Raw genomic sequence first — 14,757 nt, 5'->3', positions numbered from 1 at the left:
TGCATACTCCCTATAGAATTAAAAGGCAAGACCAATAAAAGGGGAAAGAAAAACAAGGAAAATGTGTCAGACATACCATAGAACAACAGCAACAAATAAACCTAATAAACTACCATGCAAAGCTAGCAGTAAATAGCAAATAAATCCTTACATTTTGAAATTTTATCTAATATGAACATGCACGCGAGTTCAATTCTAAATAGTGATAACACTTGACTTTTCAGGGAGTAAGAAGTATACTCCCCTGTTAAAGCTGCAGTAACTCCCACATTAGACAGGGTCCTAAATGGACAGTACTAGATAAGGTAAATTTTGGAGTAGATTATTGTACGATACAACCATGTATGCTCATATCTACACAGAAAGTGCTGAAAATCAAAAGTAAATCCATGCACTGCTTTCTGTTCCTTAGAGTAATTCGTTCTGAGGGACATGCACTGTAAACAGGGCGGTCATCTAAGGGCTTGGCCTTAGAACAGACAGAAATGCCACACACAAGGGATTCGTGGCCCACACAGTTTCTGGAAGATCTAAAGACAGAAAACCTTTAACATTTTCTTTTGATATTATAAGAAAAATCTTAAAAAATTTCAAATCATATCTTAAATTTGATCCATGATTATAAACAAAACTATACTGAGATTTTAGGGGTTGTATATTTCAAAGCTGAGAACAGGCTGTTCATACTTAACATCTGCAATAAATGAATAACTATTTACACAAACACTCACTTGTGCGTTCACTGAAATATAAACAAACAACTAGTTAACACATTCTTAATTTTCCCAGAAGGCTAAGGAAGTGCTGGCCGATGCACATTTATCTTGGGTGATTAAAACGGTCACTGAACGGCGGGGCTGTGGTGCTGACTCCGCCAGTGACCGGCCTGGAGACCCTGGGGAAGGCATTTCACCTCTCTGAACGTAAGAGGTAAAAGCAGATGGTCCCGAAGTTCTTACCCAGGTATACACAGTTAGGAAGCTTCTTACATTTTAGCCAGGCAGTACTTACATGGTCTGAAACGCCTAAGATTTTGGATGTCAGAAACTTCAAAATGATTGTTCCACACAACCAACCACAACCTTGAATTAGCTAAAGAATAAATAAAATAGATATAAGTCAGGCACTAAAAAAATTACCCAGTTAAAATATTTAATTATATCAACAAATGGCACAGGGAAATTTTAACCACGTGAGGCATGTGAGTGACAAAGTCTAAGAAAGGACGCTTCTATAGGAAACTAGATGCTTGACAGAAAATGGTGCCACTATTCTGGCCCCCATAGTTTCACGTGACAAGTGTGCTGTAGTTCAAACCAGTTTTACTCTACAGGTCATGCATCATTTCTCTCTGCCTGCTTTCAAAATTCTGTCTTTTTCTGTCGTTTTTGAAAGTTTCACTATGATATGTCCAGCCATGGATTTTGTTGGGTTACCCTACTTGGGATTCATTTTCTTGACTCTGTAAACTTATGTATTTTACCAAATTTAAAAATTTTTTAGTCACTATTTCTTCAAATACTTTTTCAATCCCATTCTCTTTTCCCCCTCTTTATTGATATAAATATTAGATCATTTGTTATTGTCCCATAGGACCCTAAACCTCCATAATTTTTCCAGTCTGTTTTTCCTTTGTTATTTAGATTGGATAATTTCTTTCTATTGCTCTATCTTTCTACAGCACTGGACTGGAATTGAGGGTATAGTTATGAAATTATTTCATACATACAGATTTCATACATATAAATACATATGCATGTGGGTGTACATACAGATACATACAATGGAAGGTTCTAGAAGCAAGGACACGCTGGTAGAAATGAGAACACCTGGCACTCAGATCTTGCTTTCTAAATACCATTCTACACCTAAAGGAACTATAGGTCCTGGGAGAAATGCCTGATTCCAGAGTTTGGGGAAGGAAAATACGAGAAGTGCCCACAGCATCTCGAACCATAATGTAAGAGACTGCATAAAGAACTATGAAGATATATCAAATGGGGGAAAACTCAGCTGGAAAAGATTCACAACGGCCAAGTCTGAAACTGATATTTGGGTATGATATAATTTTTCCCGTATGTGTAAAACAAATTATTCCAGCCTCTCATTGAAAAGTGACCTGAAAGATAACTGTTTTAATTGCCTTGACTCTAAACATCAACTGGGGGGATTGATATTGTATAGAGTCTTCCTATGCAGAAACATGAAATTTTTTCCTTTTATTTTGATATTATTTATGTGTTAACACACAAAAATAACTTTCCAAAATACTGACTGCACTTTGTTAAATTTATTCAGATACTGTTTATTTTTAATTCCTAAAATATATGACAAATTTACAAAATATGTTTTCTTTTTGTTGCCAGAAAAGAGAAATATAACTGACTTTTGTATAAGCTTTTATCTAGCCATGCTACTGAATTGTTACAATTTCTAAGAAAAATTATTTAGTGTTTTCTATGTAAATAATGATGTTATAATGACTCTTGATTCTTCCCTACTACTGTATTCTTTCTTGCTTTAATGTGCTCACTCAAACCTTTAACGAAAAGTGAAAAAACATTTATCTGGATTTTTATTTTAAATAAAACACTCCAAATACCCCACCTAGAGGACCAGTGAATGATGAAGAATTTTATTAAATGAAGAAAACTCCCTGCTGTTCCCACTGTGCTCAATAAATGGGGGTTCGATTTTATAAAATTCATTTTCTGCATATGAGGGGATGGTCGTAAGTTTTTTTCCTCCTTTAATCTGTTAGTGTGACACTTCACACGTCTGGAATGAACCCAATTTGACCAGACTAAGGAGATCCATATACCTGTTCTTGAGTTGCTCACATTTTCTCCAAGTTGCCACATGATGGTAAAGAATATTAAAAATAGATTTTGGCCCTGACTAGTGTAGCTCAGTGGGTCGGGCCTTGTCCCAGAGACTGAAAGGGAGCTGGTTCGACTTCCGGTCCAGGAACATGTCTGGGTAGAGGGCCAGGTCCCCATCCCCACTTGGGGGCATGCAGAGGCAACCAATCAATGTTTCTCTTGCACATTGATGTTTCTCTCCCTCTTTTTCTCCCTCCTTTCCCCTCTCTCAAAAAATTAAAAAAAAATAGCCCTGACTGATTTGGCTCAGTGGATTGAGTGCCGCAAACCAAAGGGTCACCGGTTCAATCCCCAGTCAGGGCACATTCCTGGGTTGCAGGCCAGGTCCCCATTGGGGATCTCATGTGAGAGGCAACCACACATTGATGTTTCTCTCCCTCTTTCTCCTTCCCTTCACCTCTTTCTAAATATAAATAAATAAAATATTTTAAAAGAATAAACTCTTTAAAAAATAGATTTTGCCCAATTATGAGTAACAACTTTTCTGTGTATATTTTCCTGTCACTCAGTATAAAAATAATAATTTCCTTGTGTTCACCATTTTTAATTAAAACAGAGTAAGATATGCAATACAATCTTTAATCCACTACCATTAAAGAATTACTTGAGAAATAAAATGGGTTTTTTTGTAAGAAAAAGTGTTAGTTCAAAAAATATCTGCTTTTCTTTTTGACTGTCTTCTATAAAACAAGAATAGCAACAGACACTCCAACAGCCGAGATATCTATTGTATTATTTAGATGACTACTACTATTTGTTTTTCCTTTTTGCAAGAGAATTATACAAGTTTCAAAACATAAATATAAGCTGAATAGTCATTATATCTCAACTTTTCTTTCCTTAGAATTTTGTCTCTGGAAATTATTGAAATGAAACCTTAGGTTAATTTTCATTCTTTCTAGTCTAGATCTGAAAATGTTTCAAACAATAAATTTGCCTGAGAACAGCTTTGATGGAATTCTCTGAATGTCTGTGGACACTGTTGTATTTATTGCCATTTTTCAATAGTTTGTGACTGAAATTTTCAGTCTCTTTTGAGTACAGTTATTAAATAAAAATCTTCAAATTTTCTGTTGATTTCTCAATTTAATCTTTAAAACACAACCATTACTATTTTCTCTGAAGTAAAAGAAAACCATGTATTAGAAGAAGAGTCATGCCATCCAGTAACTTAAGTGCACAAATACCTTCCATGTTCTCTGTGAGGGACGAGAGACTGCCTCAAGCAATGAGACTGGCGATGCCTTCCGTTTGGTTGTTTTATATCCTGAGTATAAAAGTACTTTCTTATCTTACCCTAACATTCCCAGTGTTACCCTATCAATATGTAATATACAATCACATACTTCTTCACTATGGCAGGTTTTATTTTTTAATAGCAGCACATCAGAGAAAAAGAATGGATGCCATCTGCCGGTAGTGTGATAATTAGGAACTGCAGCACCCACCTAATAATACACTAACTTTACCGGGAAACGAAACACAGACCTGGAGGCGACATGGGCCATCCGTGCGTGTATTTGGCAGGAGGTCAAACAAAGATTAAGCAGCGTCTAAGGTGAAATAAGAAGAGGCTGGGAGATTGTAAAGAAATGCTAAAAGGACAAAAATACTAGAATGTAAAGTTGGAAGCAGGAAAAAGAGATAATAGACAGATGTGGAGAAAAATCAAAAGGGAAAGTGGGAACAGAACTAGAAACTTATTTTGAAGAGAAGAGAGTTCATCTATAGAGAAAAACTCAAGGCAAATAGAAATTTTAAAAGTAAGGCAGTGAGTGTGCAGCAGAATGAACAGTGGAAGAAGAAAGAAGACAGTATTGAAATAAATCAAGTGTCTTTTTTAAGAAAAATCACTGACTATTTTTAGAGAGAGGGGAAGGGAGGGAGAGAAGAAGAGAAACACCGATGTGAAAGAGAAACACTGATCAGTTGCCTTTTGCACGTCCCCACCTGGGGCCCTGGCCCGCAACCCAGGCTGTGTCCTGACAAGGAATTGAACCAGCGACCTTTCAGTCTGTGCGACGGTGCCCAACCCACTGAGCCACACCAGTAAGGGCAATCAACAAGTTTCTTAAAAACGACTTGTAGATGTTGCTAAGGTCTGCTTCCCACCTTAAGCAAGTAGCTATTTATAAGATTTATTAACTCTAAATCATTCCATTTTTAAGTACATAAATGAATAAATATATGTGAATAATTATCTTCTTTAGTTTATAGAAGTAGTCTGAAGAAGTTGTGTTAAAAATGTTGACTCTTACCCAAAAGTTGAGTTCAGACACTCCCAATCTTTGAATGTTATTTCTCTTCAGAATTATCACCTAAAATGCACAATACAAAATAAAATAAACATTCATATTTTATATGAATTATAAGTTTCGAAAATTACACAGCCATTCCTCATTCCATCTTGCCTACCACCAGCCATTTGACTTCTTAATTGATGACTTTTCAAAACTGGAACGTGACAAAACCTTCTTGGGGTGAGAGCTAAGTGCTTTGTGTGCTAAACGTTGCCTCTCGACCCAAGTCGACCCCTCCCTGCATCACTTGGGTGTTGCACGTGCAGGACAACCCCTCTGACGGGGCGGGTGGCGTGTGGGTGCTGTGTCCATGCAAACGGGCATGGGCGTTATCCAGCAAAGTTAGCGCTTTGAGTTAACGGGAAAACCTTTCCTTTCCAAACTCCCACATAAGATATTTAAATTTTTTTCCTAAAAACCTAATTGAACTTTTAAGAAAAAGAAGGGACCTTCTAGATGCCAGACCCAAAACGGCGATTTTGAAAACTAGAGCGTTAACCAGGGGAGCACCTGCGGCCTTGTTCCGGGGGGGGCGTGGAAGGGGGGCAGCTACAGGCCTGGGTGGAGCGGGAGGGGGCTCGGAACTCGGAGAGGCAGGAACCTGGAACTGAGACCTCCACGTGGAGCCACGTCCTCAAACACACACCCACCCTCAGTGCTGTCAACAAACTCTTTAGTCCCCCACCCAACTCATGTGGTGAAACCCTAATCTCCCATGTGACACGCTGGAGGTGCAACCTTTGTGAGGTAATTAAATCCCTAATGGATGGAATTACCACACTTTACCATGTATAATGCGCAGCCAGACTTTAATGCTAATTCCCATGTATAATTTGCATTATACACGGGAGAATTCACATTACACATGGAAATTAGTACTATTCTTGTATAATGTGCATCCTTACTTTTCCTTCATAAATTTGGGTAAGAAAAGTGTGCATTATATAATATAGGCAAAGTATGGCAATGCCTTTAGAAAGAAAGACACGAGAAGTCACGTGAGAGAGACGATCTCTCTCCCCACGTGTGTGGACACAGGGAAGGCACCTGCTTACGAATGCACACGAGAGCCCTCACCGAGAGCCAGACCGGCTGGCACCTTGAGCGTGGACTTCCCAACCTCTGGTGCTACGAGAAAGAAGCCACGCCGTCTGCGGTGGGGTTGTTCTAACGCACCCATAGCTTCCGTTTGCAGGGCTCCATTCATGCGGCGCCGTACTGACATACCCGTGCGGTACACCCCTTCCACCTGCAGGCCCTCCGTTAACACCCCTGGCAGCGCTAATGCGCTCATGCAGTCTTTGTTTTGCCTCTGTCTCTGAGCCACATGTTGCTAGTTACAGAACTGCAGATGGATAGCATTTTTTTCTTCTTTAACTGTTATTTTTTCCACTACCGTTTAAAGCGTTTAAACCTCACCTTCCAGCAATCACTACACCTTTGTCCAACAGTGTTTCTTCTTTAAGTGTTTGGAAGCTGTTGCTTAATTGCCATATTGCCCGTATTTTTTTCTTATGAAGTGCTGGCTAACACCCTTACCTTTTGTTCCTCTCTCTATATTTAACTCGTCTTACTTCTTTGACTGTTATTAATATTGTACCTTTATCACTGATTTCGAGCAATTTGATTATAATATGCCTTATTACAGCTTTCTTATATTTGGGATTTACTGAAATTCTTTGCGTTAATCATTTTCAACCAATTGGAAAAATTTTGGCCATTATTTCTTCAAATATTTTTCCACGTCTTCCCAGGTCCCCTGACTTAGACCCGCACTTCACCGTCCCCACATTCACTGTGAGGAGGGACGGGAACAGCTCCGGTTCTTGATCCCTATCAAATGAAGGAGCCTGGCGCTAAGCCCTGACGGCCGCCTGCGCAGAGAGAGGCGCTGGGTGTCAGGTCTCTCCTGGTGAGGGAACGATGCTGTGCTGGACGGGTCAAACCTTCTCCTGCCCAAGCTTCAGACGCAATTCTTCACGTGCCACAAATCCAGAAGGCACAGGAGGGCGTAAAGCGACAGCATGAGGGTTCAAAGAGCAGAATCCAGACCATGCGGTCCTCTCCATGTCCCATGCATGACCTGTGCTCTGCAACACACACATTCCCCGGGAAGGAAGGCAGGCAGGTGTGTGGGGCACCTACAGACGAACAGGGGAACTCCAGCGACACAACTGTACAGGGAAGCTGGGAGCGACTGCCACACACAAGTCACCACTGCTTCAGAGCGGCGCAAGGGGATGGCAACGGGGCGGGGTGGCTGGGAGAGTTTGGACTGTGACTTATGGTCATTTAAGTGTCCTTGCCGACTGACAGCTCATCGGTCAGCACTTGTGTCAGTGAGTGCTGTCCGCATGTAACACATTGGCTTTATGTGGCCTTCTGTGTGTCTGTGTTTCAAAACAAAGTGGGTTTTCCTAGAAATGGGGGGATGAGCACGCCGTTCCAAGTCCTCTACCTTGTCACGCTGAGAAAGTTCCACAAAATGGAAACTGAAAAGGCCATGTACTGGGGGATGAGAAAGAGAAGGGACTCCTCATTGTGAGGGAAGAGAGACATGGGGAGCAAGGACGCTACGACGTAAGAGCAATCCCGAAAGAGTTGATTGATGCACCGTGCACGGAAACGTGCTCCATTTGGTGCTGCTGCTGTGCGCGGCCCCGAGTCTGAGCTGGGAGCTGGGGAAGAGCCCGTCCCAGGCACGTTCCAGTGGAGGGGAACACGACAGGTTCTGGCTCACGAACGTCACAAGTGTGACTGGAAAGGGATAAGACCAACTTACTGAACCACAGTTCCACATGCATATCCAAATGAGTGTTATTCAATGACAGGAAGTCACGTGAGAAAACAATACACTTATTCTGATTATGTTACCATTGCTCAAGACAGTTTGGAACTCTGTTTTCTGAACTTCCTGCAAAGGTGATTTAGTTATCGGTGCAAGAAAATAGGTCTTATCACTTTAATGTCACGTTGTATTTTGACCCAGATCTATATATTACCCAGCCCAATCACGCACCTTTTTCACAAGACTTTGGTCGTTCCCAAAAATCAAACCCACCCTGGAAAGACGAAGTTTTGTCACCCATGAGGACCCTCAAAAGAACGCACCACAGCCTGTGAAGGCAACTCAGAAGAGCTCCAAAAACGCGTCTGGGCAGCGGCGGGTCCCTGGGGCAGGCACTTAGCCTACCAAAGTGACTTAGGAGGAAATAACGACTTTATCACGAGTTTTTGCATATTTTAAAAGTAAGTCTTGTTACCATCTAATTGTTTTATAAAATATTTACTTGGGCACTGCCTTAAAATGGCAAAGTTTGTACCATGTTATTTGCCAAGGGTTGGACAGGGAAGAGGCATTACTTGGGAAAACCTTTTTCAGGTGAGTAATAATCAGGAAAGGGCCCTATTTGTTCTCCTGAACCTCTAGCCGGTGGGCTAAACCTGCTATTTCACTGGTAAAAAAAAAACAAAACAAAACTTAAATGAGCTTAACAATACTTACCCATGTCATCAACAAAGATGAAGAATAGTAAGAAGATAAATACATTGGATTTCCAAACATCAATACAAAACAAAGGAGGACTGAAATCTAAAAATTGAAGAAAGGAAACATGTGTTTTATCATCACTAGTTATATAGCATAATGCAGATTTTGTTGGTAGGCAAATAGCCATTCTAATACAAACTTGACATGCATAAATAAGATTAATAAATAGATCTTGGCCAAATGATAATAGAATTTCAACACACTGTTAGGTTCTAAGTATTTTCAACACCATAAATTCTACATAGGAAAATTTAATTTTTTCTCTATCTGCTATTTGGTGCAAAGAAAATGGGAAAAACTATCATTTTTATTGATTCAATAATGGAGTTACATAATAAAAAAAGACTTAGCTATAAGTATTAATCTTTTAATCTTATTTTTTGCTGAACTACTTGAGGATTTCTATCACTAAGGAAGATCTATTTTATGTTCTTAGCTAGAACATATTTATTTTATGTTCTTAAGGGAGATGTGTTTGGAAATGAAGATTAAAAACAAAAATATGAAAACAAAATCTGCAGTGTGTCACATTCATGCACAGTGTTAAAAATGTCAGGTCTCGGAGGGAAAAGGCAGTTTCAAAAGTAGTGACTCCTAATAAATAAAACATAAAAATAAAAGTTTCAGAGAGAAAAAGCATCTACACTGTGGTTGAAACTATGTTATAATATGCTATCTATAGTGTACACTTCCTGTTTGCCTTCTGGATATTATCAAAATCACATGTATTAAAACAACTTGAAAGCAGGCCACCCCAATATCTTATTTTAATGTTTGACTTAGAAATATGAAATGTGTTACCATGTTCACATAAATGATCTTCTTGAATTTATTTGGCTCAATGTACCCCACGACATACATAGGAAATAACGAGGCTATCTGAAATAAAAATATTAAAGACCAAAGTGAAAAATATGTAGAAAACAGATACTTCACTATTCAGAAGCAAAGTAAACTCGAGAGGAGTTACATCTCTAATAACGACACCTAAGTAATTGCAACCCGTGTCCTCACCGGGAGTTGGAACAGCTGGGGAAAGGCCTGCATGTAAGCCACGGATCACCAACAAGGCAGAAAAGAGTCAGGAAGCTGGGACCAGAGGAAAGATGGAAATGTGCAGTGAAGGGCCTGACGTTTTAGGTCACTTTTCTCCCCAGGTGCCTGCCAGGGCCTGGGGGGCCATGGAGAGGGTCCACAGACTCCGCAGGGAGGCCACGCCAAGAATGGGGTCCCTGCTACGTCCTCAGGCTTGGACTTGGGGCTTCAAAGGGCTATGCGAAAAGAGAGAATCAGAAACCCAAACAGTCCTCAGAAAGATTAAAGCCACCTTTGAATTATCTCATTCCCTGATTGCTCGAGGGTGATTCAAGGCTCTTAGTGTCTTTATTTGCCTGCTGGCAACACATTTAATCTTCTCTGGGAGATGTTAATAGCAACATAGCCTCAAATTAACTGTATCATTATTTGTGTGCAATGCCCAACACCACATCAGAATTAAACAGATAAAGGAAGAAACAAGACATTATTACAACGGAAACAGATCCATAAAGAATCTAGTTCAGGTGTCAGACAGTAAATACGTTACACTTTGTGGGCCACATATAGTCTTGATTGTGTACAGTAAGTTCTCACTTAACATAGTGAGAAAGTTAAGCAACTTTAGCAAAAAACACTATGTGAAATACTTTTATCATAGGCTACCTGATATAAAAAAGTTAAGTTCTTATGAAATCTCATCAATGTTATAACAAAAGAATATTGAACAAAATGATGATATTTGAGGACCTGCTGTATTTTTTTTTTGAATAACACTTCTAAAATGTAAAAATGACTCTTAGCTTGCAAATCACTCAAAAACATGTTTGGCATCATCGGACATGGACTTATGTTTGGTAAGTGCAAGGAAGTAACAGATAGGATTGAAAATTCCAGGAGCATGCTGAAAGCCACTTAAAAAGAAACGGAAAACATACAACTATTACAGCAGCCAATGTGAAGAAGTCAAAGATGGTTTAAAAGCAGGTCGAACACAGCAAAACAAAGACATGACAAACTGAAAGATAGGTCAAGAGAAAACATCTAGAAGAAAGCATAAAATGAGAAAGGAGTAAAAAAAATACACGAAAGGACACGAGAGACATAGAATACATGGTGTAAAGATCCAACATAGCCTACTTTACATCTCCGAAATGAGTGAAGGACTTAGGCAGAAGCTGCACTATTCGGGTGAGAACAGAGGGAGCGACCAACACAGTGGACCTCAAGGGCTGCGTGAGGACAGGCAGACAGGGAAAGACAGACACTGGATGCTCTCGCTTATCCGTGGGATCTGAGACAGCCTGACTGGTGTGAACAGAGTAGGATGGTGGGCAGCAGGGGCTGGGAGGTGAGAAGATACCCGAGTTACCTGTTGACTTAAGGTACAGCCTTGCAACGAGATGAATGAATTCTGGAGATCTAATGCCCAGCATACTGATTCCAATCAATACTGTATTACATACTTTGAAGTTGCTTAAGAGGCTGTGTCTTAAATGCTCTTACCCTCCCCCCACAAAAAATAATTACGTGACTTGATAGAGGTGTGAATTAACACTGTGGTGATAATAAGGTGGTGATCATACTGCAATGTATCGAGGAACAGTGTATCAAGTCAACACGTTTGCACCATAAACTTACATAATGTGATGGCAATCACATCGCAGTCAAAAGGACACTAAAAACACAGTACATCTTTTGAATGGTTAGACAATCATTAAGGCAGTATCAAAATTACCAAAAGAGCTACTTAAATAGTTCCATCAGCACCACTGGATTAATAGATTTGCTTGCAAGGAGGTGATGCACATGGGAAATCTACGCCACCACGTTGGCAGGTGCAAATAATGAAAACCACAGACTTTTTGCGTTAGGGCCTGAACGGGCCAACTCGCAGGGAGTGGAGAGAACACTTGAAACAGGCTTTAACTCTGCAGCACCGATTAGGTTGAGGTTTTAATGTCACTCTTTGTAGACAACCGGCAGCACAGGCTCCTCGGCAGGGTCTCTCACTGCCGTTAAAGAACATGACTATACGGAGCTCTCCTGCAAAATGTGAGTATCACGAAGGTGCGTCATAATCGACCTTTCACCCTCTGCTTCCCCAGCTCAGTTTCCTGCCACCAATTACTGAGTTCCTTGGGGGAAACAGGACACTGCCTCGATGCACTCAAAAACGTCGTGATGACCAAGTGGAGAAATGGTGTCTGGTGAGACTCAGCTCTTAGGACAAAACCGCCAATACTTAAGCTGCGTTAGAAGCAGAAGCCCCCTACCAAGAAGAACAGGGTGGGCCCTCACTATGTTGTGTGGCTTGGCACCCAACATAACTCCTGAGGCAAGAGGAAAACCCACAGGCAGATCTACGGAGCTCATTTCAAATACCAACGAGACAAGATATGAATTAAGATGATGGAAAAAAGGCTTTTGTGTGTTGATCATTAGCATCTGCCTAACTAAGCAATACATTCATAGACTATAGGATACATGGTTTTTATTTTTTTTTAAATCACACATGTACGTAAACTTCACCATTATTCCATATTTTGAAAATCTGTTGGGACACAAATGTAATCACACTTTAAAACCGATACAGAAACAACAAAGCGCGTCTTGTGGTCGACCCAGACCCGCCCGAGGCCACCTCACCTGCGTGAAGAGGATGAACTGCGCGAACTGCCAGGGCAGCATGAAGGCCACGCTGGCGAGGCCGAGCGCCATGAAGTGCCTGCCGCTGCTGTTCGAGGTCCTTGAGGGAGAGAACGGACAGCGGTCAGTGTCGCCCCCAGAGGGGCCTCTCGCCGCCGGAGGGGAGAGGAGCTGCAGAATGACCCAGGCTGGCGGTTCCCTCATCTCCGATGTAAGGCCACAAAGTACAGCCAACTTTCCAGCGCTCATCGGGAAGGACTCCAACTACTACTTGGGTTGTAGAAACTCGGAGCATAAAACAGTGAGAACTGGAGCTTTAGGGGAACATCGCACCTAGTTTATCAGTAAGTGAAATGTTTCGAACAATGTAAGAGCTCATGGTCCCCTGACCCAGCCTGCAGTGGAGGAGCGGGCCCCGCCCCAGCGAGGTCCGGAGCGGCAGGTGAGTGGACAGACGGACGCGCTCCCTGGGCGCTGGCCGTGGGGGCAGCGATGCCTGCCCTGTGCCGCCACGTCCAGGTTTTAAAAAGCAGCGCGGGGAAGTCTGAGCGCCGGTGGAGCAATAGATTAGCGACTGTGAGGAAATTTTAAAGAAAGAAATTCAGATGATGTTAAAAGAATAATTCTGGAACACAGTTAAACTCCTGCCTATTGAAGTTTAAGCTGCCCATTCTGCAATTATAAGGTACATCAGTCACTAATCTTTCACCAGAGAAGACTTCAGTGTATTTTAGAACACGAAAAAATAAATGCAAACATTTTGTGTAAGTAATAAGACTGTAACTGTTCTTTTTGTGAAGGCTGTGTTGGATTGTGATAACTCCTTGTATCACGGTACGTAAGTTTTCAAAAGCAAGATTTAAATGCTCATATTGTTTACTCATATTATCGCAACATAGTCTTCATTAAGTACTCAATTTTCTTATATATATTTCAAACAAAAATTACTTTGGGCAAAGGTACAGGGCTTAGCGCATGCACTCAAGGGGACAACCCTAAATATTCCAGTTAACACATTTTGCTCCATAAAACCCCCGACTGATCAGAGTAATACCACCTAAAAAAATGGAAAATAAACCATCTTCTTCAGTTTCTGTGGGAAGGAGCAGGATAAACGAGCAGCTTCCTCCATCATAGTCTTTGAGAAAAAGTAACGAGCAAAGACAGAGGAATCTGGGGGGAAGCTGATTCCCAAATTCAAAATGAACGTGTCCCACAGGCCAGGAGCCGGGTCGGGCTGCACCGCCCTCGGGTGGGGGGCCGCCGGCTGCCACTCGTCCCCTGCGGTGAGCTGACGAATGGGGGTCGGCGCGGAACTGCAGGCAGGCAGTGGGCGCAGCGCTCCGCGGTGAAGGAGAGCAACGCAGCGGGTTCCTGTCTGGGGCGGAATTTTAATACGGGGAGTGCGTAGGCAGCCCTTGGCGTGTGTGTGTGCTCGGTTAACAACCTCACAGCTCTAAGAAAGAAAAAACACCTGTACACAACAGATTTCAACACGGGCAGACGCTGGCGGGTGCTGGTAAGACGGGGAGAGGCAGGTTCCCGGGAGTCTGGGGCTGGGACCACTATGGCCCTCTCTGAGAGGGCCGCCAGCATCGGGGAAACCTGTTCCTGTGGCCGAGTTAGCTACAGCACTCTGCTCTTCGTGTTTTTGTTGCTGCTGCTTCTCAGGCCTCTTCAAATATGGAAGGCTTATAAAATTAATTCCAAATAAAAGTGTCCAAGGAAAGCAATTGAGGTGAAATTCTGATTGAACTGCTAGAAACATCAGTCAAGAAATTTTCATGAATACATGAATATTTCATGAATAGATGACTGTTTCCTGTCTATCTAACCTGGCATCTCCCCAGGTCACCTGAGCACTGCACACCTCTTTCCTGGAATACACAGGAATGCGCGCCCGGAACCACAGGTGGGAAACAAGGGACCCGATGACATAATCTTTGAGGGGAAGAAGTAATAGTTTCTTACACACCTTTGAATCTTTACCAAATACACATGAAACCTTAAATTCTGATTTACTGAAACACAATGTAGTTCTCTCACACCTGTAGCCTAGACTCTTAAGGTGGGAAAAAATTTTACATAGTATTTTACATTATTTTCTCAACTGGACATTCAACTTATTTTAAAAGTAATTAAAATAGCACCTGAATTTGAATTGTAACAATAGGTGGAAGTATATTTTAAGAAACGTAACTTACAGTTTATGTCGGTTTGTTTTATTAATGAAAATTACCTGAGAATCAAAGTCAGAATGAACATCTGAAGCACAAGGAACGGGTAGGAAAAGCTTTCCCGGAGAGGCGGGGTCCACATCACACGGGTCGCCTGAAATCAA

At 41.5% G+C, this 14,757-nt stretch overlaps 1 protein-coding gene across 1 annotated transcript in view; it reads right to left on the bottom strand.

Moving 5' to 3' along the window:
- DPY19L2 (dpy-19 like 2) overlaps positions 1 to 14,757 on the bottom strand; it is a 47,131-nt gene that overhangs the window by 13,399 nt on the left and 18,975 nt on the right. Inside the window, exons 8-13 of the mRNA XM_028525931.2 lie at positions 14,656 to 14,747; positions 12,417 to 12,516; positions 9,534 to 9,611; positions 8,688 to 8,774; positions 5,141 to 5,200; positions 1,012 to 1,092 (exon numbers count right to left, since the gene is read on the bottom strand). Coding sequence (XP_028381732.1) covers positions 1,012 to 1,092; positions 5,141 to 5,200; positions 8,688 to 8,774; positions 9,534 to 9,611; positions 12,417 to 12,516; positions 14,656 to 14,747 — 498 coding nt within the window. The remainder of the gene's footprint in view (positions 1 to 1,011; positions 1,093 to 5,140; positions 5,201 to 8,687; positions 8,775 to 9,533; positions 9,612 to 12,416; positions 12,517 to 14,655; positions 14,748 to 14,757) is intronic.

Source organism: Phyllostomus discolor, chromosome 10 (genome assembly GCF_004126475.2).
Source record: "Phyllostomus discolor isolate MPI-MPIP mPhyDis1 chromosome 10, mPhyDis1.pri.v3, whole genome shotgun sequence".
NCBI classification, from domain to species: domain Eukaryota; kingdom Metazoa; phylum Chordata; class Mammalia; order Chiroptera; family Phyllostomidae; genus Phyllostomus; species Phyllostomus discolor.
This window is presented reverse-complemented; position numbering and strand designations above follow the sequence as displayed.